The sequence below is a fragment of the Thamnophis elegans genome, chromosome 10 (assembly GCF_009769535.1).
Source record: "Thamnophis elegans isolate rThaEle1 chromosome 10, rThaEle1.pri, whole genome shotgun sequence".
NCBI lineage: Eukaryota > Metazoa > Chordata > Lepidosauria > Squamata > Colubridae > Thamnophis > Thamnophis elegans.
In genome coordinates, this window is record NC_045550.1 from 7,279,367 (window position 1) to 7,306,179 (window position 26,813).

The window sequence follows — 26,813 nt, forward strand, 5'->3', positions numbered from 1 at the left end:
GAACAGCCAGGACTTAGTAGCTTTACGGAAGGCCGGGAGGGTAGTAAGGGTCGGATCTCCATGGGAAGATCGTTCCAGAGGGCCGGAGCAGCAACAGAGAAGGCTCTCCCCCGGGGGGGTCGCCAGCCGACATTGGCTGGCAGATGGAACCCGGAGAAGGCCAAGCCTGTGCGATCGAATCGGTCTTTGGGAGGTAATTGGCAGGAGGCGGTCTCTCAGGTACCCAGGTCCGATGCCATGCAGGGCTTTATAAGTAAAAACTAGCACCTTGAAACGAGTCCAGAGACCGATGGGCAGCCAATGCAGCTCGCGGAGGATAGGTGTAACGTGGGTGTACCTAGGTGCACCCACAATCGTTCACGCGGCTGCATTCTGGACAAGCTGAAGTCTCCGAACACTCTTCAAGGGCAGCCCCATGTAGAGCCTTCTACTTTGATAAAGTAGAAGGATTTCATTGCTGCTGACAATTTTTGTCCATTTTTAATTACATAGTTATACAATACAATACAATAGCAGAGTTGGAAAGGAGCTTGGAGGTCTTCTAGTCCAACCCCCTGCCTAGGCAGGAAACCCTATACCATTTCAGACAAATGGCTATCCAACATCTTCTTAACAACTTCCAGTGTTGGGGCATTTACAACGTCTGGTGGCAAGCTGTTCCACTGATTAATTGTTCTAACTGTCAAGAAATTTCTCCCCAGTTCTAAGTTGCTTCTCTCCTTGATTAGTTTCCACCCATTGCTTCTTGTTCTGCCCTCAGGTGCTTTGGAGAATAGGTTGACCCTCTCTTCTTTGTGGCAACCTATGCAATAATGGAACACTACTATCATGTCACCCAAGTCCTTCTTTTCATTAAACTAGACATATCCAGTTCCTGCAACCGTTCTTCATATGTTTTAGCCTCCAGTCCCCTAATCATCTTTGTCGCTCTTCTCTGCACTCTTTCTAGAGTCTCCCCATCTTTTCTACATCGTGGCGATCAAAACTGAATGCAATATTCCAAATGGCCTTCCAAGGCATTATAAAATAGTATTAACACTTCATGTGATCTTGATTTTATCCCTCTGTTTATGCAGCCTAAAACTGTGTTGGCTTTTTCGGCAGCTGCTGCACACTGCTGGCTCATATTTAAATGGTTGTCTCCTAGGATTCCAAGATCCTTCTCACAGTTACTACTATTGAGGAAGGTACCACCTATATTGTACCTGTGCGTTTCGTTTTTCTTGCCTAAATGTAGAACCTTATTCTTTTCACCATTGAATTTCATTTTATTAGATAGTGCCCAATGTTCACGTTTGTCAAGATCCTTCTGTATCTTAAGCCTGTCTTCTGGAGTGTTGGCTATTCCTGCCATCTTGGTGTCACCTGAAAATTTGATGAGTTCCCCATTTATCCCCTCATCCAAATCATTGATGAAGATGTTGAAGAGTACTGGGCCTAAAACAGAGCCTTGGGGTACTCCACTGCATACCTCCCTCCATGAAGATGCAGTTCCATTGAGGACTACAAGTTGAGTGTGGCTGGTCAGCTAGTTACGAATCCATCTGTTGATGATGGTGTCTAACCCACATTCTTCTACTTTATCTAGTAGTAGGTTATGGTCTGCGTTATCAAACGCCTTGCTGAAGTCCAAGTAAACTATATCGATGGCATTCCTCTGGTGCAGTAATTTTGTCACTTTGTCAAAGAATGCAATAAGATTAGTCTGACATGATCTGTTTTTGACAAACCCATGTTGGCTTTTGGCTATTACTTTGTTTAATTCTAGGTGTTCACTAATTTGTTGCTTGATTATGTTTTCCAGAATCTTCCCTGGTATTGAAGTCAGGCTGATAGGTCTATAGTTTCCTGGATCTATTTTTTTTCCTTTTTTGAAGATGGGAACCACATCAGCTCTTTTCCAGTCCTCTGGCAGTTCCCTGGTGCTCCAGGATCTCTGAAAGATATAGTTCAGTGGTTCTGAGATCTCGTCGGCCAGTTCCTTCAGAACCCTGGGGTGTAATCCATCTGGTCCTGGTGATTTGAACTCATCTAGGTAGACAGGTGCTCACTTACCATTTTCTTCCTGTTTCAACGTGTTCCTAATCTGATTTTTGTGGTGCTGTTTTTGAGAGGTTGGACTGCTTTTTCGCTTTGTGTAAAGATAGATGCAAAAAAATGAGTTAAATAGTTCTTCTTTCTCTCTGTTGCTTGTCACCTTCTTGACATTTTCTCCCAGCAATGGACCAATTGTTTCCTTGACTTTTTTCTTGTTTTTAATGTGTTGGAAGAAGCTTTTTTTGTTATTTTTTACTTTTGTGACAAGCCTTTCTTCATTGTGAGCCTTAGCTTTCCTCACTTCACCTTTACAGGCTCAGGCTATTTGCTGATATTCTGCCTTAGTTATGTCCCCCTCTTTCCACTTTGTATATTTATCCTTTTTGTCTTTCAATTTGTCAGAGAGTTCTTTATGCAGCCATGCTGGTTTCTTTTGGGAGCTGTTATTTTTCTTCTTCATTGGTATTGTGCTAGACTGGGCTTTTATAATCTCGTTTTTCAAAAGTTCTCTAAACTCCATTGCATTTGATAGAACTATGAAAAAACTGACACTCAGAGTCCAGACTTGGACTCAAGGTTGCTTTGCAAAATTTTAGTCCAGCTAATCTGTGAAAGCATGTAGACCTAGTCTTGGGAATGGAGAAGAAATAACCCATTAAGGAAGGGCTGTCAGTAATTATTTCTCAATCTTGCTAGATAGAAAAGTGTGACAGAGGAAAAAAAACACTTGCATTATTTAAAATGAAGAGAGAAATTCTAATGGATTTTCAAGTGTAATGTCAATCCTTCAAAGTAGACAAGTCAAAAAATGGATGCAGCCAAGATTCCAAAAATGCTCTTTATGGTTGCAGGGTAGAATAAAAAGATGATTGACTTATCTACCATTTTAACTGATCATATCAATTGCCATAAGACACATATACTAGCATACAACTGTTGGAAGTGAATGTCAGTATGTAATCTCTGCAGAGTGTGTAATCTTGTTGGCAACTATGTAATTTTTGCTGACATCCACTAATAGATGGTTGAAATTCTGAAATGAGATAAACATTTATCTGTTTTTCATTTCCTTCCAGCAATGTGTTTGATCTTTTCTGCCTGTGGGTTCTGCCACTACACACTCAGAATGAACCTCTCTCTCTCTTATTTTGCATCAATATCCTTTCTTCCTTGAACAAACAAATTTTCATTTTTTGGGTCCTCTCTCCTCTCCATCTTCCCTCCTTAGAAAAACAGGGTTTGGCAGCACTTGATAAATATTTCAGTTAGTGATAAACTATATTTGGAGAATCCTTAGCCATCTAGGTGTTACTACCTTACAAAGTTCTGGAGGTATTACTAAATGCATGGTAGTTTTGGAGAACATGAGATTTAAGCTTGTCTCTTCCTCTTCATTCTGGAAAGTTTGGTCCCTTTCTTTTCTGGTCATTCAGATTGATCTGTGAAACTCCATTTGGATCTTGCTTTCTTATTTATGCATTGATCTGAAGAGGCTTGACATTAATTGTGAAAACTGAAGGGATATTTTTTTTAGATACAACTGAAAAGTTCATCTGTTCTTCATCTGTTAAATTTTAAAATATCCTCTTTTCTTCCTTGGTCACTTAGTGGGGTTCCCACTATCTATGCAGCTCTTTTTCTTGGCAAAATTTAATACATTCCCTAGCAACACCTTTTGACTCTGTAGTATTTTGCTAAGAAATCGAGCCCTTCTTCCCTCTCCCTTAAAAAAAAAACTTTCTTTATGAGTCCGTAATCTCTTAATTTGGGGTAGAGTCAGAGCTATTGGAGAGAGCTGAGCGTTTACTGGCCAGATGCCCTTCCTGACGCCATGCAGCGTTCACAGCAGATATGCTCTGGCAGCATATGTACCAAAATTTAGAAAAACAAACCTTATTTTTTTTTAAAAAAAATGTAAAAAGAATCCATTTTCAGCTTTAAATGTTTACATGTAAAATACCTGTATTTTTGGCATGACAATATCATATAAATTTTTTAAAATCATAGAATGCAACTATTTTATTTGAATTGAATTTGAATTGAATTTATTATATTTCTATGCCGCTCTTTTCCCCAGGGGGACTCAGGGCGGCTCACAACCCAAGTCGGGGGTGTGTGTACAAATAAGAAAAGAGAACATGAACAGAACAATACCACAATTTAAAACACTCAACAACCATACCATTCGAGGGGGGACAAAAACTCATTAGCCCCAGGCCTGTCGGAACACGTTTTAAGGGCTTTGTGGAAGGCCTGGAGGGTGGTGAGGGTCCGAATCTCCATGGGGAGCTCGTTCCAAAGGGCCGGAGCAGCCACAGAGAAGGCCCTCCTCTGGGTGGTCACCAGTCGGCATTGGCCAGTGGATGGAATTCGGAGGAGGCCTAATCTGTGGGATCTAATCGGTCTATTGGAGGTAATTGGCAGCAGGCAGTCTCTCAAGTAGAGTTTATTAACTATATTATTTATCAAATTTATGTAGCCATCTGTCCTCTGAGAAGTGACTCTGGACAAGGTACAGTAGTCATTAGAAAAACCTATATAAGTCTCTGAACAACCAGAAGGTCTCCTAAGGTCTCCTTAGAAATACCTCCACTAAAAAAAGAGATTCCCATTACATAAAATACATAATTGCTGAGCTGTACAGTGAATTTGGCAGTGACATGCAGGCAGGGGAGGCCGGGGAGGCACAGCCCCACCACTGTCAATCTTTCTGTTGCTTTTAGTACAATGGTGAAGTATTTGTATTTGTATTTGTATTTGGTTTATTTGTATGCCGCCCTTCTCCAGGAGGGACTCAGGGCGGCAAACAACTCAGGGGGGAAAGGGAACATAAACAACAGTACACATAATTAAAATACACGAAAATCACACAGCCATACCAGTCGAGAGGGGAGGGGAACTCATCAACCCCAGGCCTGCCAGCACAGCCAGGTTTTGACGGCTTTCCGGAAGGCCTGGAGAGAGGTGAGGGTCTGGATCTCCGCGGGGAGTTCATTCCAAAGGGCCGGAGCTGCTACAGAGAAGGCCCTCCCCCGGGTAGTAGCCAGATGGCATTGGCTGGTGGACGGAACCCGGAGGAGGCTGACCCTGTGAGATCTAATGGGTCTTTGGGAGGTAATTGGCAGCAGGCGGTCTCTCAAGTACGTCTGAATTAAGGTTTGGTCTAATTAATAATTCTTTTAAAGAATTTATGCAGGAGTTTTCTTCCAGAATGTTAATAAAATAAATAACTATTATTATGCATTCAATTATTATTATTATTAATAAAATATATTTACAACGTTTGCCTATGATTAAATAGACCTAGAACGTGACCTTACAATTGTTCCAGTTGTTAATAGGTATGACTACATAGTAAGACATAATAAAAACACAAACAAAATAGAGTGTTTCATGTACCTATGTTCAGCTTGTATTGCACCTTGAAGAAATAGAAAAAGAGCAAAAATGTCAATGTTTTCTATTTTAGAAGCCATTTAAAACCCATAACGATTTATGTGAAGAATAAAAAGGAATCCATTGTTTATTTACCTCTCTTCTTAAATTTTTTCATCTCTTAGGCCAGTGGTGGGTTCTGGATCCTGTTGCAACCAGTACGGTTACAACGGGGCCTGGTGTCCTCCACATGAATGCGTTTGGTGCTTGTGCACATGCACAGCATGCGTATGCATCTTATCACCAGCGACGCCTCTGCGAGCCTCCGCAATGCTCCAGCTGCTCGGCAGAGCATCACGCAGGTGCGATATGGGCTGTGCATGTGCACGGAAGCACCGAAAATTTTAAAGACAGCTAAGAAGCGCAAGCAGGTGGGCCCTCCTGAGCACCATATTGGAATGGTACCCGGTGCTCCGGGCAGGCTCCGGTACACCAGGGCGTACCAGGGCGTACCAGGGCGTACCAGGGCGTACCAGGGCGTACCAGGGCGTACCAGGGCGTACTGCCTGCAGCCCACCACTGTCTTAGGCCTAAACCTCAAACAGGTAAACAGATAGTATTATATAGATCAGGGGTGTTAAACTTGCGGTCCGCGGCCAAATGAGTCACATGCTGACCCCGCCCCATCTGGTTTAGCAAAGCGGGAGGGAAAGTCCCGATACATCACGTGATGCCACCGCGACAATGCAAATTTGACACCCCTGATATAGATTATGACTATGTGAAGCTTTGGTTCAAAAATTTTATTCAAGTGTGCATAAATCAATTCGCCAAATTAAATCGGCTTTTCAAACCAGGTCAGCAATTTTGACTGAATCACTAAATGCAATGGGATGCCTCCAATCAATTTGGAAAATGGAATTAGCTTGTTTTCCCAACTTGAATTCAATCATTAAATCAAATCAGGTCAACAATCCAAATTGAGCTGACAGTTTGATTTGGATCAGAATTGATGTGGGCTTTTAACGGAGAACGAAAAACAAAACAACAAAAAAAAACCAAGGGTGAGATAAAACTTTGAATCCATTTCCTGGCCAATTATTACCGTATATAAATATCTTATTTTTGCTTTTTTTTTTTTTTTTACAGCTGATGAAGGTGGTAAATGAGATGTGTCCAAATATCACAAGAATTTACAATATTGGAAAAAGTCATCAAGGCCTAAAGCTGTATGCTGTAGAAATATCCGATAATCCTGGAGAACACGAAGTTGGTTAGGATTACATTCTTACAAAAATAATAATCTGAAGACTTTTTTTGGGGGGTGGGGGTTGATGGTTTTGAAATATTTAAAGTTTTAATATTCTCTATATTTATAGCATCTACCTAGCAGTAGAGACTTGTGCCTGTAGGACCACAGCAGTGGTGGGTTTCAAAAATTGTTCGAACCTACTCTGTGGGTGTGGCCTCCTTTGTGGGAGTGGCTTGCCACCCATGTGACCAGATGGGAGTGGCTTCCCGCCCATGTGACCGGATATGAAGATGCCGACGACACTTGTCAGAACCACCTTAAATTACCTCACACACAGCACTGGCATGCATAAGAATAGGATGTAAACTTGTTTTTTAAAAGGCATCTTTGGTTTGCGTTAAAACAACTTCAACACACACAATGTTCTGATTGCACCACAAACGCAGTAGTCATCCTTACCTTTCACAGAGGCACTGAGTTTTATAAATATGAGCATGATAGTGTAGAATAATCATATCCAATGACCAGTGGTGGCTTTCAAAAAAGTTTGGAACCTCTTCGGTAGGTGTGGCCTGCTTTCCGGGTCCACTGGTGGAACCTCTTCTAACCGGTTCAGTAGATTTGACGAACCGGTTCTACTGAATAGGTGCGAACTGGTAGGAACCCACCTCTGGACCACAGTACTGCAAAATACAATGGAGGAATTTTAATTATATTTTCCTAATTTTAGAAAATCAATATAAATCGAAAGCATCCAAAAATGAGGCTCAGATTTCTCAATATTAATCATATCGTTGTTTTTACAATGAAATATTTAATACTCAAATAAATATGTACTTATAATTCTTGCGGCTGATGTCTGTTCATTTAGAGTACCCAAATCCAACCTTTAGATTTTGTAGTTCTTGCAGTTCCTAGAATATAAATCTCATAAATAAATAAATCAGTAAATTAATCTCCAGCCACAGTGATTAAACTGACCATTAATAGGGCATATAATGCTTTTTAAAACGAAAACAAAAACCTCTTGAGGCCTCTACTAAAAGCAACTATTATAATATGAATAATGCTTTATTAGATGTTTCTAAATGGATTCTACAGCTTAAAGAAAACCCTACATCAGCTGAATCATGTGAGTGATGTCTAAAAATGTGCTCATTTTTTTAATTCTTCCAATTGAGCTGAATAAGATCTCCTGAGTTAATCCAGACCTCTTTGGACAGATTCTGTATTTCCAAGAGGTGAAATAAGAGAATCCTGGTAAAATGACTGGAATTAAATCCTTCTGAGCAATTTGCTCCTCTTTCCTGAAGTCCCCAAATAATGTTTTGATTTTGTTTCTTCAAGAAGGAGAGGAGAAGCGGAGAGTGAAGAAGAGGAATGGAATTGAGCTGACTTAATTGAATTGAATGGCTGACAAATGTATCTTCTAAATGCAGGAAATAGTTCATAAGACATGTTCCAGATACAGTGCTTTACTTGGCTACATTTATTACTGAGATGCTTTAGGAAACTGCTCAAAAAGACATTTACCTTAAATATAAATAGATATACACAGACAGACACATATACACACAGACTCCTTCTCTCTATCTGTCTGTCTCTCTGTCTGTCTATCGCTCTCTCTCTCTCTCTCTCTGTCTGTCTCTTTCTCTCTCACAGGTTGTTATCCGATATTATCAAGTTGTTATCTGATATTATTAAAAGTTGATATCAATTTTATTAAAGCTAATCATAGACAATGGCAGGATTCATTCTGTCTTTTTCCTTTACTGTGGTTTAGTACCCTGATAAGAAAATTGTTTTTATTTTCTGCTAGGAGTTATCCTGCAAAAATAGGATATATATATTTTTTGCATCCATAGATTATTCTTTAATTTAGGATGTGTCTTCTGTGGCCCAGTGCCACAGAATATATGGCTATTGTTTAGAGATTGAACTACAAATGGGATCTCTTAAACTGAGGAAAAATGCTTCAGTTCTTGAACATAAAACCTGTTTCTTTTAACTCCTTCAGATCCCTAAATATAAACAAAAGTCTTATCTAAAAGAGATGCCAGGTTGAGTGCAGGCCAGAAGACATGATTGTTCACCCCTGGTATATAAGATATGGGGGAAAAGCGCCTAATTACAACTGTCAGTCAAACCAAGGCTGGTCAGTAGCCACATTGTCTTATTAAAAAGAGATAGTCTTCTGTTGTCTGAATACCAGCAAGTAGCTCTATACAGTTTTTCTCAGAAGAACATTGGCAACGAAAAGAGAATTCTATTGAAATCTCTTACTTGAAAATGAAGGCTACGTGGAAAGAATCAAAAAAGTCTTTTGGACTATTTCATTTCAAAATACATAGAATGAAGATGAAAATCTCTCTTACTGCCTGTTATTAACTTTTAAAAAGTTCTGCAGGACTGATGGTAGCATAGGACTCATGTTACAGCTTCCTTCTAGTTACTGTACATATCAGTGGTGGGTTTCAAAATTTTTTGGAACCTACTCTGTGGGTGTGGCCTCCTTTGTGGGAGTGGCTTGCTGGCCATGTGACCTGGTGGGAGTGGCTTGCCGGCCATGTGTTTTCTCTCTCTCTCTCTCTCTCTCTCTCTCTTTCCTTCCTTTTGTCTCTCTGTCACTTTTTCCTTTTTTTTCTTTCATCTCTCTCTCACTTTTTCTTCCTTCCTTTCTTTTTTATTTCTTTCTTTCTTCCTTTCTTTCTCTTTCTCTTTCTCTCTCTGTGTGAGTCTGTGTGTGTGTGTGTGTGTGTGTGTGTGTGTGAGTGGTGGGTTTCAAAAAATTTTGGAACCTCTTCTGTAGGTGTGGCCTGCTTTCCGGGTCCACTGGTGGAACCTCTTCTAACCGGTTCGGTAGATTTGATGAACCGGTTTTACCGAACTGGTGCGAACTGGCGGGAACCCACCTCTGGTACATATCCTTCAACGTGTTTTTGAGAGTAATATCTCAACACGTGAGCTCATATTGCTCCAAAAATACTCAGGTTGTTGGTTGAGAGAGGAGGCAAAAAATGTTACTCCACAGAAACTGCAGATGCCATTCCAAGACATTCTAGAACATTCCCCTGGGAAGAAATGTTGAAACAGCTTTCTGTTTCAGCCTGAGTACCATGGAATGTCTTAAAATATTTTGAGAGTTAGAAGCAAAATCAAATCCCTCGACTATAAATAGTCATAAATTAGAAATCCAAGCTTCACTTTCACAGTAAGAATAAGTTGCAAAAATGGACCATATTAGGACTCTAGACTTATTGCAGCTTCTGTTTTGTTTTGAATAGGTGAACCTGAATTTCGATACATGGCAGGGGCTCATGGGAATGAGGTGCTTGGGCGCGAACTACTGCTTTTGTTAATGCAGTTCATGTGTCAAGAATATCTTGCTGGGAATCTGCGCATTAAACATCTCATTGAGAATACTAGAATTCATCTTCTTCCTTCAATCAATCCAGATGGATATGAGAAGGCCTGTGAAGGGGTAATGTGGTAAACCATCAATACAAATGCTGTTTTCAAATGTCCTGAAGTAGAGCTCAACTTTTAGTTGCTACCTGAAAAAGCATGTATACAGGTAGTTGTCGACTTACGACCATAATTCCCAAGAGCCGAGGTTGCACATAAGAGCCGAGGTAGCTCAGTGGTTAAATGCAGCACTGCAGGCTACTTCAGCTGACTGCAGTTCTGCAGTTCGGCTGTTCAAATCTCACCGGCTCAGGGTTGACTCAGCCTTCCATCCTTCCGAGGTGGGTAAAATGAGGACCCGGATTGTTGTTGGGGGCAATATGCTGACTCTGTAAACCGCTTAGAGAGGGCTGAAAGCCCTATAAAGCGGTATATAAGTCTAATTGCTATTGCTATAATTAAGCCCAAAACTTATATTGCTAAGTAAGAAAGAAATTTGTTGAGTTTTGCCTCAACAACTTTTCTCACCACATTTGTTAAGTGAATCACTGCAGTTCTCAAATTAGTAACATGGTTGTTAAGGAATCTGGTTTCCCCATTGACTTTGCTTGTCAGAAGGTCGCATAAGGGCATTGCATGACTCTGGGAATCTGCAGCTGTCATAAATGTGAGTCAGTTGTCTAGCAGCCAAATGTAAATCGCGTGACCATGCTGCAATGGTTATAAGTGTGAGAAATGGTCATAAGTCACTTGAGGCAGAAATATGGAAGTGGTTTCTCATTACTATCTTCTGACAGGTAGTCCTTGACTTCAGTGGTGGGTTTCAAAAATATTTCGAACCTACTCTGTGGGTGTGGCCTCCTTTGTGGGAGTGGCTTGCCGGCCATGTGACCTGGTGGGAGTGGCTTGCCGGCCATGTGTTTTCTTTCTTTCTCTCTCTCTCTCCTTCCTTTTGTCTCTCTGTCCCTTTTTCCTTTTTTCTTTCATCTCTCACTTTTTCTTTCCTTCCTTCCTTCTTTCTTTCTTTCCTTCTTTCCTTCTTTCCTTCTTTCCTTCTTTCTTTCTTTCTTTCCTTCTTTCCTTCTTTCCTTCTTTCTTTCTTTCCTTCTTTCCTTCCTTCCTTCCTTATTTCCTTCTTTCCTTCCTTCGTTCCTTCTTTCCTTCTTTCCTTCCTTCCTTCCTTCTTTCCTTCCTTCCTTCCTTCCTTCCTTCCTTCCTTCCTCCTTCCTTCCTTCCTTCCTTCCTTCCTTTCTCTTTCTCTCTCTGTGTGAGTGTGTGTGTGTGTGTGTGTGCGTGTGTGTGTGTGTGTGTGTGTGTCGGTGGGTTTCAAAAATTTTTGGAACCTCTTCTGTAGGTGTGGCCTGCTTTCCGGGTCCACTGGTGGAACCTCTTCTAACCGGTTCGGTAGATTTGACGAACCGGTTCTACCGAACTGGTGCAAACTGGTAGGAACCCACCTCTGCTTGACTTACAACCACAATAGGGGCCAAAATTTCTGTTGCTAAGCAAGACAGCTGTTAAGTGAATTTTGCCTCATTTTACAACCTTCCTTCCTAGTGTTGTTAAATGAATCACTGCAGTTGTTAAATTAATAATGCAGTTGTTAAATGAATCTGGTTTCCCCATTGACTTTGTCATAAGATCAGAAAAGTGAATCACATGATCCCGTGGCACTGCAACATCATAAACATGAGTCAGATGCCAAGTGTTTTGGCATTTTGATCACTTGACCATGGGGATGGTGCAATGGTCATAATAGCAATAGCAATAGACTTATATACCGCTTCATAGGGCTTTCAGCCCTCTCTAAGCGGTTTACAGAGTCACCATATTGCCCCCACAATCTGGGTGCTCATTTCACCCACCTCGGAAGGATGGAAGGCTGAGTCAACCTTGAGCCGGTGAGATTTGAACTGCTGAACTGCAGATAACAGTCAGCTGAAGTGGCCTGCAGTACTGCACTCTAACCACTGCGCCACCTCGGCTCATACGTCAGTGGTGGGTTTCAAAAAATTTTGTAACCTACTCTGTGGGTGTGGCCTCCTTTGTGGGAGTGGCTGGCTGGCCATGTGACCTGGTGGGAGTGGCTTGCCGGCCATTCTCTCTCTCTCTCTCTCTCTCTCTCCTTCCTTTTGTCTCTCTGTCCCTTTTTCTTTTTTTTCTTTCATCTCTCTCTCACTTTTCTTTCTTTTTTTCTTTTTTTCTTTCTTCCTTTCTCTCTGTCTGTCTGTGTGTGTGTGTGTGTGTGTGTGTGTGTGTGTGTGTGTGTGAGTGGTGGGTTTCAAAAAAATTTGGAACCTCTTCTGTAGGTGTGACCTGCTTTCCGGGTCCACTGGTGGAACCTCTTCTAACCGGTTCGGTAGATTTGACGAACCGGTTCTACCCAACTGGTGCGAACTGGCAGGAACCCACCTCTGTCATAAGTGTAAAAAAGGTCATAAATCACTTTTTTATTGCTGTTGTAATTTCAAAAGCTTGGTAAATGAACTGTTGTAAGTCGAGAACTACCTGCATTCACTTCCCAATTTAGTTTAGAGAACAATATTTTCTGGTAGTATTAATACATAATTTGTTCAAGATCGGCTAGGTGTCTGAACACAGCTCACATTTTGGTAACGGGGTATTTCTTTTTTCTTTTTAATTGCAAAATGTAGATTGTGAGATATCACTGCAGTTTTCAGGCTCTTCCACCTTAAAATAGTCTGACATTTTGCTGTCCATGTTTTAGAAACCGCAACAAATTAGAGCCACATCTTTTTCCTGAGGCTGGGTTTAATTTGGATATAACCCAAAATGAGATGCTTTTTTATGTTTACTTCATTCCCTAAAGTACCGTATTTATCGGCGTATAACACGCAGTTTTAAAACTAAAATTGCAAGCTTAAACCCTGCCTGCGTGTTATACGCCGATACTCCGGGTGGCAGAAGCCCGGGACCCAGTCAAATTCGCTGCGCAAGGTGAAACGGCCGGCAGCAGCCCTGCTCTCCTGCTGCGGCTTCTGTTTCAATAGGGAAGAAAACTTCCTTTCGCTTCCCGGGCTTCTGCCGCCCGGCAGAAGCCCCGGGACCCAGTCAAATTCGGGAAGCGAAAGGAAGTTTTCTTCCCTACTGAAACAGAAGCCGCAGCAGGAGAGCGAGGCTGCTGCCGGCCGTTTCACTTTGCGCAGCGAATTTGACTGGGTCCCGGGCTTCTGCCACTCGGCAGAAGCCCCGGGACCCAGTCAAATTCGCTGCGCAAGGTGAAACGGCTGGCAGCAGCCTCGCTCTCCTGCGGCCAGCGTCCGTTTCAGTCGCTTCCCTTGTCCGTCTTGATTGCTGGAAGCAGTAACAAACGGCGCGTCCGCTCCGCATCGCCCTGACAACCACCCCAGCCGGCAGCTGCCAGGCCTCGCTGGAGTCAATTGCAAAGCTGCGTTCAGCGCTTTGAGGACCTGAGGCATCTTGGGAAATGTAGTTCCCTATCAGAAAGAATGGAGTAGCTGCGAATTTGTAACAACATAATATAACTTGGTGCTTCGCAGGTTACGAAAATCTCGTTTGATTTGCACACTGTTTTTTAAAAGTTAGATAAAGAAATTATGCTGTGAAAGCGACTAGATAGCCCCCTCCCCTTCCTGTGTGTGAGAAAGGGAAGGAGAGGAAGGAAGGAGGGAGGGGGGAGGAAAAGAAGAAGGGAGGGGGGGAGAAGATGGAAGGAGAAAAGATGGATGGAAGGAGAAAGAATGGAAGGAGAAGGAGGAAGATGGAAGAAGAAAGGAAGAAAAAGAAGAAGGGAGGGAGAAGGAAGGAGGTAGGAAGAAAAGGGGAAGAGAGGGAAAGAGCAGAAAGACAAAGAGGATGAAGTTGATAGGCAAGAGGAAGGGGGAAGGAAGGGAAAAAAGAGGGAGAGAGTGAAGATGAGGAAGAGGTTTTTGGTTTTCCAAAAAGCAGTGATTCTGATTAAGTTTTTTTGCTCAAAGAGGTGTTTTTTCATTTCATATTTGCCTTTTAAGAGGAGTTAATGTTATAATTCATGTTCTAATGTTATAAATTTTAATCCAACATTAAGTTCCGAGCTTCCAAGTCATTTATTTTTAATGAAAAAATTTTTTACTCAAATTTTTGTGTTAAAATGGGGGGTGCGTGTTATACGCCGGTGCGTGTTATACGCCGATAAATACGGTAATCACTATAGGCATTATCTGCTGCCAAATGTTGATTTCAAATTGCCAACTTCGTATTTTGAAATAATATATATATCCCAAGATTCTAATGTCAAAATAGGAATAGTTGAACCTTAAAGAGATTTTTGTGACAGCTCTTTGGGGTATTATTTACAATGCAATACAATAGCGGAGTTGGAAGGGACCTTGGAGGTCTTCTAGTCCAACCCCCTGCCTAGGCAGGAAACCCTATACCGTTTCAGACAAATGGCTATCCAACATCTGCTTAAAGACTTCCAGTGTTGGGCTTCACAATTTCTAGAGGCAAGCTATTCCACTGATTAATTGTTCTAACTGTCAGGAAATTTCTCCTCAGTTCTAAGTTGCTTCTCTCCTTGATTAGTTTCTACCCATTGCTTCTTGTTCTGCCCTCAGGTGCTATGGAGAATTCTTTGTGGCAACCCCTAGATATTGGAACACTGCTATCATGTCTCCCCTAGTCCTTCTTTTCATTAAACTAGACGTACCCAGTTCCTGCAACTATTCTTCATATGTTTTAGTCTCCAGTCCCCTAATCATCTTTGTTGCTCTTCTCTGCACTCTTTCTAGAGTCTCCACATCTTTTTTACATCGTGGCGACCAAAACTGAATGCAGTATTCCAAGTGTGGCCTTACCAAGGCATTATAAAGTGGTATTAACACTTCACGTGATTTTGATTCTATCCTGTTTATGTAGCCTAGAACTGTGTTGACTTTTTCGGCAGCTGCTGCACACTGCTGGCTCATATTTAAATGGTTGTCTACTAGGACTCCAAGATCCCTCTCACAGTTACTACTATTGAGGAAGGCACCACCTATATTGTACCTGCACATTTCATTTTTCGTGCCTAAATGTAGAACCTTACTCTTTTCACCATTGAATTTCATTTTATTAGATAGTGCCCAATGTTCAAGTTTGTCAAGATCCTTCTGTATCTTAAGCCTGTCTTCTGGAGTGTTGGCTATTCCTGCCATCTTGGTGCCATCTGCAAATTTGATGAGTTCCTCATTTATTCCCTCATCCAAATCATTGATGAAGATGTTGAAGAGTACTGGGCCTAAAACAGAGCCTTGGGGTACTCCACTGCATACTTCCCTCCATGTAGATGCAGTTCCATTGAGGACTACACGTTGAGTGTGGCTGGTCAGCCAGTTACGAATCCATCTGGTGGTGATGCTGTCCAGCCCACATTCTTCTACTTTATCTAGTAGTAGGTTATGGTCTGCGTTATCAAATGCCTTACTGACGTCCAAGTAAACTATGTCGACGGCATTCCTCTGGTCCAGTAATTTTTTTCACTTTGTCGAAGAATGCAATAAGATTAGTCTGGCATGATCTGTTTTTGATAAACCCTTGTTGGCTTTTGGCTATTACTTTGTTTACTTCTAGGTGTTTGCTAATTCGTTGCTTGATTATCTTTTCCAGAATCTTTCCTGGTCTATAGTTTCCTGGCTCTATTATTTTCCCTTTTTTGAAGATGGGAACCACATCAGCTCTTTTCCAGTCCTCTGGCAGTTCCCTGGTGCTCCAGGATCTCTGAAAGATATAGTTCAGTGGTTCTGAGATCTCATCTGCCAGTTCCTTCAGAACCCTGGGGTGTAATCCGTCCGGTCCTGGTGATTTAAACTTGTCTAGGGTAGACAGGTGCTCACTTACCATTTTCTTCCCTATTTCAACTTGTGTTCCTAATCTCTTTTTTTGTGGTGCTGTTTTTGAGAGGTTGGACTGTTTTATCCCTTTGTGTAAAGACAGATGCAAAAAAATGAGTTAAATAGTTCTGCTTTCTCCCTATTGCTTGTCACCTTCTTGCCACTTTCTCCCAGCAATGAACCAATTGCTTCTTTAATCTTTTTCTTGTTTTTAACCTGTTGGAAGAAGCTTTTTTTTTTGTTATTTTTTACTTTTTGTGGCAAGCCTTTCTTCATTGTGAGCCTTAGCTTTCCTTACTTCATCTTTACAGGCTCGGGCTATTTGCTGATATTCTGCCTTAGTTATGTCCCCCTCTTTGATTAGTCTTTCATTTCTTCCAGTAATTCACTTAACTTGATGTCTTGGTCAAACATTTCTTTAGTGGCAAAAATGCCTCGGTAACATATTGTACAATTAAAGGAAAATGGGAATGTCAGAAGAAGCAATGAGAAAGGCTTTCCTGAGACAAAATGATTTTTTAACAAAACAGATATGATTCCCCCCCCCAAAGACAGTATCTTATAGAGATATTATTGTGCTCCTGATTCTGCTTTAATCCACAAGTTCTCAATACCAATAGTTATTAGCAATAGTATTTAGCATTTAGGCTTATCTACTGCCCCATAGTGCTTTTCAGTACTCTCTGGATGGTTTACAATGTAGAAGCATTATTTGCATATTGCCCCCAACAATCTAGTCTCTCATTTTACCCACCTTGGAAGGATGGAAGATAACAGCTGAGTCAACTGTAAGCCCCATCAGGATCAAACTCCAGTATTTTAGCCATTGTGCTACCAAATTATAACATTTAATACTAAGCAGAAATGTGTTTATAAACATCACAATAAAACATGTAAAATGTTTTCCTCCTAATCCTGTGATATTCTGAAGAAATGGAACCTGTGTGAGAGTTGTAGGGAGAATGACCGATAGAAAGAGCCTATCTTATAAATGACAACTTAGTCCAGGTTGCATTTCAAATACTTCAAGAGAATATGCCTTAATAATTCAGTATAAATGAGGAATTTATTATAGGAATTTCCAGGGCATTGTATTTACTATAGAATCACATTAAATATACCTTACTGAAGTCTACATAATTTTTCTGCCTTGATCTTATGCTAGGCTTTACCAACTGAATAAAATATGTGTAGAATTGCCATTGAATTTGAAAAGAAGAGGATGGAATCCCTTAAACTGGAGTAGGGAACCTTTGGGTTGTGACCCGACAAATGCGCGATCATCAAATCCGTGCCGACAAAACCGCGCTGATGAAACCGCGCCTACCATCAACAAACAACATAATGGGATGTGAAAACAACATTATAAAGGGTTAGGGTTAGGGTTATAATGTTGTTTTCACGTCCCATTATGTTGTTTGTTGATGGCGGGCGCGGTTTCATCAGCCCGGTTTTGTTGGTGCGGATTTGACGATCGCGCATTTGTCGGTGAACCCCTTTGGGTCCTTAAGTGTGGATAAACCACATCTCTCAGAACTCCAACTAATAGGACCTAGTGGTGAGGGATACTAAAAATTAAATCCATAACACCTGGAGAGCCATAGCTTCCCCATTCTTTGTGTATGCGCACAATGTATACAATTTTCTTCAAGCTAACCTTTTTGTGTGTGAACATGCTTTGTAATTTATTGGCAATGATGCTTAAGGAGATTTCCCCTTGCTTTCTTTCAAAATATTATTCAACTTCCTAGTGTAGCCTATGGCCTTTGAGTGTCCTGTGAATCTCCCATCTAAATTCAAACCATGCTCAAACCTGGTTAGTATTTTAAGATTGGTCAAGGTTAGCTAGGAGCTACCAGCATTAGTTGCTCCCTTGCTATTAAGTTATTACTACGCGGAGGAGAGCCTTCTCAGTTGCAGCTCCGACATTATGGAACAACCTCCCCGTGGAGATCCGTACCCTCACCACAGTCCAGGCCTTCCGCACAGCCCTTAAGAACTGGCTATCCCGTCAGGCCTGGGGATAGGATTACTCTCACCCCGCCCGAATGTTGAGTGAATGTTGTGTTTTTATGGTTAATTTTCTTTTAATCACGATTCTTTTCTTTTTAAGTCTTGTCTTGCACTCCCTTCCCTTCATTGTTGTAAGCCGCCCTGAGTCCCCTCAGGGAAAAGGGCGGCATATAAATTCCCAATAAAATCTAAATAAATCTATAAATCTATTAATATTTCTAACTAAAATAATGTTGACAGAGTCCTAACATCACATTTCTGGGAATCTGTTATGCAAAAATTCAGTTGTGGCTGCCTCCAGATTCAATTACTATTCAATGCTGGGTTTTTTTTATTTATTTACAAAATGGCATATTATGTTTTGACAGAATTCACATTCTTTGCTTCAAATTTAATGATATATAAACCAGGACATTTGTAATAGCAGGGAAAAGAAAAGAAGGGATTATCATATTCAAAAGTGTATTAAGAAAGAAGTCCAACTAAACGTCAAAGTGTTGGGGATAAGGGATAAATGTGAATTAAATGAGTCATCCTTGCATCCTATTTAAAGGCGGATTTAAGTTAGATATGCTGTCCAATTGTTCAAATTATAATGTGGAGAAAAACAAAGAACGGGATATAAAAGAATGTGGTATTTTAGCTAATCCATTTTCAAAACCAAAATGACTTATTTTACCCTGCACATAGGAGATTAGCTTTATTACTATAAGAAAAGTATGCAGAGCTGTCATTATATTCCTGCAATAATTGCAGTTGAAAAATAAGCCAAATTATCTGATCATTGCATTATAGGGTTCTGAATTAGGAGGCTGGTCTTTGGGACGATGGACTCAGGAAGGTATTGATATCAACAATAACTTCCCAGATTTAAATACACTTCTCTGGGAATCTGAAGATCGGAGAAGACTTCTGAGAAAGGTTCCAAATCATCAAATTCCGATTCCAGAATGGTATCTGTCTGAAAATGCTACAGTAAGTAAAAATGTTACAAAAGAAAAATGGGTTCCACCACAAAACCACGTTCGACTAAACCGCGTAGCTGACGTCATCACAGGGCGACAACAGCGCGGAGACAGAAGCACGCTGTAAATGCTAAACCTAAAATTAACCCCTAAACCTAAACCTAACCCCCTAAACCCAATCCTAATCCTAACCCTAAACCTAACCCTAAACCTAACCCTAAACCTAACCCTTAACCTAACCCTAAACCTAACCCTTAACCTAACCCTAAAGCTAACCCTAAAGCTAACCCTTACCTTAAGTTGAATCGGCTTGCTTTCAAAGCGCTATTTAAAGCGCCCTTCTTTCTCCACGCTCGCTGTTGTCGCCCTGTTGATGACGTCAGCGACGCGGTTTAATCGGGCGTGCTTTAGTCGAGCGTGGTTTTGTCGTGCCACGAGAAAAATGTCGAGTGATTTGGAGGAGTTGAAAATTATCTCAGTTCTTTTCACTGCAAAACAGCACAGCATATTCCATTATGTATAATTCATAATTTTACAGTTTAATATTATGCAAGGACGTCTGTTGACCTTTCTATAATCTACTTCTAATGTTGTAGTCTAAAATATAGATTTCAAGTACTTTATAATGTATAATTTAGCATGTCCTGAGGTTTTTCTTTTACCCAAATCATTCTGATAACTTTGGGCTAAAAGTTTTCCAATGGGACAAGAACCAGAGGTTCTTGCCAGAATGATTTTTTTTAAAAAAGTCAAATATGACTGCAACAGAATTTGTAAACTTTTATATGTTGCATCCTGATTTTTAAGAGCCTTACAAGCACTCCTGAATAACTTTTCAAAATATAATCTTGAATAATACTAATAGCAAAGCCACAATGATTTATGTAATTTGTTATTAATGGAAGATGTAACATAGTTATACTGTTCTTGTAATGTATCAATTCCAAAAGTTGTTTTTTGTAACTATTAGCTCCTAAAAGAGGGATTTTTAAACAGCTTGTATTATTGTTAGTAACGAATCAGTGTGGTTCAGTTTTAGTGGAAGCCTTAAAATGAACACAGCCAGTTCTAACGGATTTGGGAAACGGTTAGTTTGAAGCAGGGCTCCTTCCAAATTAAACCTTCACCAAACTCCTTATTTTTTTCCCATCAGCAAATTGTACACATTTATTTCCAAAGAGATTTGGAAATCACACATTTTACAATCTGTTTCTGATTTTGATCACGCTGGAACATTTTTTTTTTTTTTTTAGCAAGGATTGCTAAAACTTCCTTTTATTCCTTTCATCGTTACTTCAATTCCCTTTGGTATTTTTCTTGCATTTGTTGATTGTTCCAGACTCCAAAATCAAAACAATGTGAAGAATTGCAGAATGCACAGCATTGCCTTTGGATTATAAACTTGCAATTGTGTCCATGTATTCAGAGAGTCTCTTGAGCAGCTAGCTTCGAATTCTGTACACTTTGTCTTTCATAGGTAGCAGTGGAAACACGAGCTGTGATAGCATGGATGGAAAAAAACCCCTTTGTGCTCGGAGGGAATTTACAAGGAGGAGAGCTTGTAGTTGCCTATCCCTATGATATGGTCCGGTCAGTCTGGAAGACGCAGGAGCACACACCTACTCCAGATGACCACGTCTTTCGATGGCTGGCCTATTCATATGCCTCCACTCACCGACTAATGACGGATGCTCGGCGAAGAGTATGTCATACAGAGGATTTCCAGAAGGAAGATGGAACAGTAAATGGAGCTTCCTGGCATACTGTAGCAGGAAGTAAGTAGTGGTTCACAAATAAAAATTGAGCAACTTGTCAAATATATGCCAAACATATAAATAGGTCATGAGCCGTGGTGGCATAGTGTTCAGCATGCTATTTATTTATTTATTTATTTATTTATTTATTTATTAGACACATTTATATGCCGCCCAATTCCGAAGGACTTCGGGCGGCTTACAAAAATAAAGAGAAAAAACACATAACGAAACACATAACGAAAGAAACAGTTTTAAAACAGCAACACCACATACATTCGTTCTAATCGGGGCTGGACCTCAACAGTGAGGTCAACAGCCCCAGGCCTGCCGGAACAGCCAAGTTTTTACAGCTTTCCTGAAGGCCATGAGAGTGGGTATGGCCCGGATCTCCGGGGGGACCTGGTTCCAGAGAGTCGGAGCAGCCACAGAGAAGGCTCTCCTCCGGGGTTAGCCGACACTGTCTGGCTGATGGCATCTGAAGGAGGCCCAATCTGTGGGATCTTACTGGCCGCTGGGAGGTATGTGGCAGTAGGCGGTCTCGAAGATACGCTGGCCCTAAGCCATGTAGGGCTTTAAAGGTAATAACCAACACCTTGAATTGCGTCCAGAGACCAATTGGTAGCCAGTGCAGCTCGCGGAGGACAGGTATAACGTGGGTGTACCTCGGTGCACCCAATATCACTCGCGCGGCCGCATTCTGAACTAACTGTATAGTAGACTAACTGTGTCCACTGCCAGGAGTTCAATCCTGACTAACTCAAGGTTGGCTTAGCTGATAAAGCTTGTTTGATAAAGTTTGTTTCTGCTGCAAAGCAGATTGAAAACTACATCTTTTTCTTACTTTTTTCTGTTGTCTTTTTCTTTCTTTATGTTTCCTTTATGTATTTCTAGTAACTTTTATATTTTTATACTTTCCCCTTATATAATCTTTCATATTTATCTTATAATTATGCAAAAACTTTCATTTAAAAATAACTACGGTTCATGGGATTTTCTCAAATGGAGATGTCCCGTTGTTTTATCTTGAGAGGTGCAGTGATTAGAATAGTGGTGCGATTGTTAGAATGCAGTATTGCAGGCTAATTCTGCTGACTGCCAGCAGCTCAATTCTCATTGGCTCACGGTTGACTCAGCCTTCCATCCTTCCGAGGTTGGTAAAATGAGGACTCAGATTCTTGGGGGCAATATGCTGACTATAAACAGCTTAGAGAGGGCTGTAAAGCACTGTGAAGTGGTATATAAGTCTGCTATTGCTATTTGTTCTTTTGCTTTCTTGTCCTCATTGTACATTAAATGGCATCTGCAAAACAGCATGAAAGCAAAACTTTGCAATTATGTCCTAATAAAAATATGAGTTTTGAAAGATGTTCCTGGACAAAGAACAAAGTTGCTGGTTCTCCTTCGACTTTCCACATCCATATTTTTTATGGAATAGAGGATTTAAATGATATCTGATTTACATAATAGAATAGAGGCTATGCAGAACAATTCAAACGATATTTAATATGTATCTAAAGGAACAAAAGTGTGATAACCCATTTAGGTATTGCAATAAACAAAATATATATGAATAAAAGAATTGCAAGAGCAAGACTCAATAGGCAAAGAAGCTATACCGTAATTCCTGATTAACCTTGATAAACTTTAAGAACCATCATCAACTTTTTAGAGTGATGTGTATGTCTTAAAAGTTGAGCATTTTCATGTACAATTTTCCCAAAATGGTAGGCACATCCAATCCACTGAATGCAATTCTAAAAATATCTGAAAGACTCACTGATGAGTTTGCTTCATACTCCTCCTCCAGTGGTGGTTTCAAACATTGTTCGAACCTACTCTGTGGGTGTGGCCTCCTTTGTGGGAGTGGCTTGCCACCCATCTGACCGGATGGGAGTGGCTTGCCGCCCATATGACCGGATATGAAGATGCCGGCGACACTTGTCAGAACCACCTTAAATTACCTCACACACAGCACTGGCATGCATAAGAATATGATGTCAACTTGTTTTTTAAAAGGCATCTTTGGTTTGCGTTAAAACAACTTCAACACACGCAATGTTCTAATTGCACCACAAACGCATCCTTACCTTTCACAGAGGCACTGAGTTTTATAAATATGAGCATGATAGTGTAGAATAATCATATCCAAGGACCAGTGGTGGGTTTCAAAATTTTTTGGAACCTCTTCTGTAGGTGTGGCCTGCTTTCCGGGTCCACTGGTGGAACCTCTTCTAACCGGTTCGGTAGATTTGACGAACCGGTTCTACCCAACTGGTGCGAACTGGCAGGAACCCACCTCTGTACTCTTCTAACTTTCCAGAATTGTCTTTGTAAACTCATCATTTTCTGGCCACAATTCTAAACTGGATTGCAATATTTAAATTCTAAGAATGTTTCTGCTGACCATATTGGACCCACAAACATAGATGGAAAAACTTAGTACAATCATTAATTAGAAACACACAGAAAATTCAAAGAGCATAACATAACGCATACATTCCTAACCCATAGACATCAGGCATAATTAAAATCACAAGAGCTCTACAAATCAACACAATACAATTATAATTAGCTAGAAAAGAAATGTTGAATTCTCAGTGGGGGTGCTATAAGAGGAACAATATAGGAATGTGTTGGCTGATTCCAGCTCTTCTTTATCACATAGCCATGGTTATCAAGCATGGGATTTACTAAAATCTACTTGTGCCCAAAGCTGATGGGAAGGTCTTAGTCGTGTCCAAAATGCCTTGTCCAAAAGTCTTGTCCAAAATGTGTGTAAACAAATAAATTAATTTTAAATTCAAAGGTATTCTGTAGCAGTATGCCTTTTCAACCCCCAGACTTCAATATCAAGGCACCTGTGCTGAATATCTTTATGGCATGTTTTTGACCTGCTGCTTAATCATTGCCTTAGCTTTATGGAATTCATTATTGTCACAAGTTTTAGCTAAAGAACAGAACTTTTTTCTCCAAGAGGTTTTCTTAGATAAACTGGATGTTATTATGTGTAAGTAGTGGTGTCAGACCAAGGGGGGAAATTACCCTATTAGCCAGACGTAATAAAATAGTTACGGTAAAAGATACAACTCCCTCATCTGTTACTCTATGCCATGATAATACACATGATGTTGTATTTGAGACACAGCTTCAAAAATTGAACGGATTTTTTTCTTTTGTAGAAAGTTATAATTCTTGTAAATAAATGCTGGAACACAGAGGAATTGAATGGTGGCCTTAGCGTGAAATACCTTGGTAGCAAAAATAAATATTGGCCTACTTTTGCCCAATAAAAGCTAAGAATAGCTTCTTTGAGCGTTCTTAGCTGCATATTTAGAATATGTCTTGACAAATAACATATTTTTAAAACAGCTTTTAGCCTGAAGATGGCGAGTGAGACCTCGCTGAAATGTTTCTTATCATAGGAAGCACAATAGCTTAGTGGTTAAAGACTCTGAGCTTGTCAGTGAGCCGAGGTGGGGCAGTGGTTAGGGTGCAGTACTGCAGCCCACTTCAGCTGACTGTTATCTGCAGTTCAGCGGTTCTAATCTCACCGGCTCAAGGTTGACTTCCGAGGTGGGTGAAATGAGGACCCAGACTGTGGGGGCGATATGCTGACTCTGTAAACTGCTTAGAGAGGGCTGAAAGCCCTATAAAGCAGTATATAAGTCTAACTGCTATTGCTATTGCTATTGCTAGCTGACATCCCAGGTTTAAGACCCAAGTGTCACACAACAGGTGAGCTGTTCTTACTTGCCCCAGCTTCTGCCCACCTAGCAGTTTGAAAGCAAGCAATGCAAGTAGATTAACAGGCACCACTTTGGTGGGAAAATAACAGCGTTACATGTACCTTTGGCATATAACCATGCTGGCCACATGACCACGGAAATATCTAGACAATGCTGGTTCCCTTCGCTTAGAAATGGAAATGTGCCCTAGAATTAGACACAACTGACAAAGAAACCTTTATCTTTACTATTCTTTTTTTATCCAAAATGCTTTTACCTTTTTACAAGTCCACCATATATGATAATATGTAGCATCAAAACAATCACATCTCCAGCATTTAGGTTGTAAATTTGGATACATACAGGCCAGTTTTTTAGGATCTAAATGCCATCTATAAAACATCTTGTAAAAGTTTTCTCTCAAATTCTGGGCTTGTGTAAATTTTACATTTCTTACCCATATATTTTCCCATGTATCCAACATTACTATTGGTTCTTCAAAATTTTGTGCCCACTTTATCATACAGTCTTTAACTAATTCTGTTTCCGAATCCATTTCTTTTTTTTTTTTTTTCTGGGTATCATTTTTTTTTAAAATAAATTATTTTATTTTTGTTACATAGACAACAATGGGAAAGGGAGAGGATGGAGAGAAAAAAAGAGGGGGGGAGGGAGAACCCATCTTCACATACAATATGTCGTTTAATCACAGGTGCATCCCTACTAAGTTTATACATCCCGTATCTCTCTATTGTATATTTAATAAGCACCACAATAAGCTAGGGTTTAAAAAACAAAAAACAACAAAATAAAACAAGGGAGAGAGGAAGAAAAAAAAAGGGTGGGGGAAGGGGGGGGAGGCCAAAAAGGACAAAAAAAAAAAGGTCCAAGAAGGAAAGGGAAAAAAAAACAAAAACAAAAACAAAAAAGAAAAAAACCATCCTCACATGCAGCATGTCGTTTGATTACGGTTGTTTTAACATCTACATCTTCAAATAATGTTTACCATCTCAGATATTTCCTCTAATGTAACTAAAGGTCTCATTTTCCTTCTACCATATATATTCAGTTAACATTAGCATTGTTTTCCCCCAGAGAATATACTTCTATTCATTGTTAATCTTGCATTTCATACCTTCAAACAGAGATCTTATTCCTTCATTGTTCAACAAGGCATCGCTGCCTATATATACCAGTTTTCATTTGTTCCCCTACTAGAATTGCCTTATCAGCAGCGAAATATCATTATAATAAATTCTTAACCTTATACATTATATCACCAGACCTTATATTAGTACTTCCTTATATCATTGTTGAATTATTTTACAGCATAATTATATCATCATTTACTTTTTCCAATTAGGGCATGAGTGTATCATTTTTCATTTCCAAAATTTTGTTTTTTTCCCCTTAGCCATTGATAAAACAAGTCCCATATCTTATAAAATTGTTCATCCTCTTGCTCTCTAATTTCAAATGTCAATTTACTCATTTCGGCACAGTCCATTATTTTTCGAATGATTTCTTCCTCTTTTGGTATTGTTTCATTTTTCCAGTTTTTTGCAAATACAATTCTGGCTGCTGTTACAACATTTACAATCAAATATTTTAAGTCTTTGTTGTAGGTTTCTGGTAAAATTCCCAATAAAAAGACCTCTGGTTTAAAGTCTATTTGTTTGTGTATCATTTTCTCCAACCACATGTGGATTTTAGTCCAGTATCTTTTGGCTTCAGTGCAAGTCCACCACATGTGGTAGTATGAGCCAGGTATCTGGTGACATTTCCAACACTTTTCTGATTTATTCTTAAACATTCTTGCGATTCTGGTCGGGGGTAGGTGCCACCTATAAAACATCTTATACAAGTTTTCTCTATATGCAGTAGACATTGTCATTTTGTAATTTTGAGACCACAATTTCTGCCAATTCTCTAAATCAATCCCATACTTAAAATTTTTCCCCCAAGCAATCATAGTTTCTTTAACTTGTTCTTCATGCAATTTAAACTCCAATAAATATCCATATAGTTTTTTAATTACTTTTTCATCGGTACCTGTTAGAATTTTGTCTAGCTCAGTCATTTTATTATAGAGACCTTTAGTTTTTCTATCTTCATTATATCTAGATTGTATCTGTACATATGAATACCAGTTCATTTCCATCCCTTCTTGCTTCAACTCTTGACTAGATTTGAGCTCACCCTCTCATTCAATAATTCTATATATCTAACTGTTTGTTCCTTTTTATGTATTATCGGATACGAGAATGCTTCAATTGTTGATGTCCAGACTGGAATTTTTAAATAATGTAATTTTTTAATCTTTTCCCAATTTAACAACAACGCCTCCCTTATATAATGTCTTCTAAAGTAACCATGTGGTTTAGTTCCCTTATACCATAAGAAAGCATGCCATCCCAACAGCAAATCGTGACCTTCTACGTTCAATAATCTAG

The 26,813-nt window shown here is 40.0% G+C and overlaps 1 protein-coding gene across 1 annotated transcript in view; it reads left to right on the forward strand.

The window, feature by feature from the left end:
* The window catches only part of CPXM2 (carboxypeptidase X, M14 family member 2), a 143,223-nt gene that overhangs the window by 91,511 nt on the left and 24,899 nt on the right, over positions 1-26,813 (forward strand). The window contains exons 8-11 of the mRNA XM_032225989.1: positions 6,562-6,685; positions 9,949-10,145; positions 18,709-18,888; positions 20,356-20,653. Coding sequence (XP_032081880.1) covers positions 6,562-6,685; positions 9,949-10,145; positions 18,709-18,888; positions 20,356-20,653 — 799 coding nt within the window. The remainder of the gene's footprint in view (positions 1-6,561; positions 6,686-9,948; positions 10,146-18,708; positions 18,889-20,355; positions 20,654-26,813) is intronic.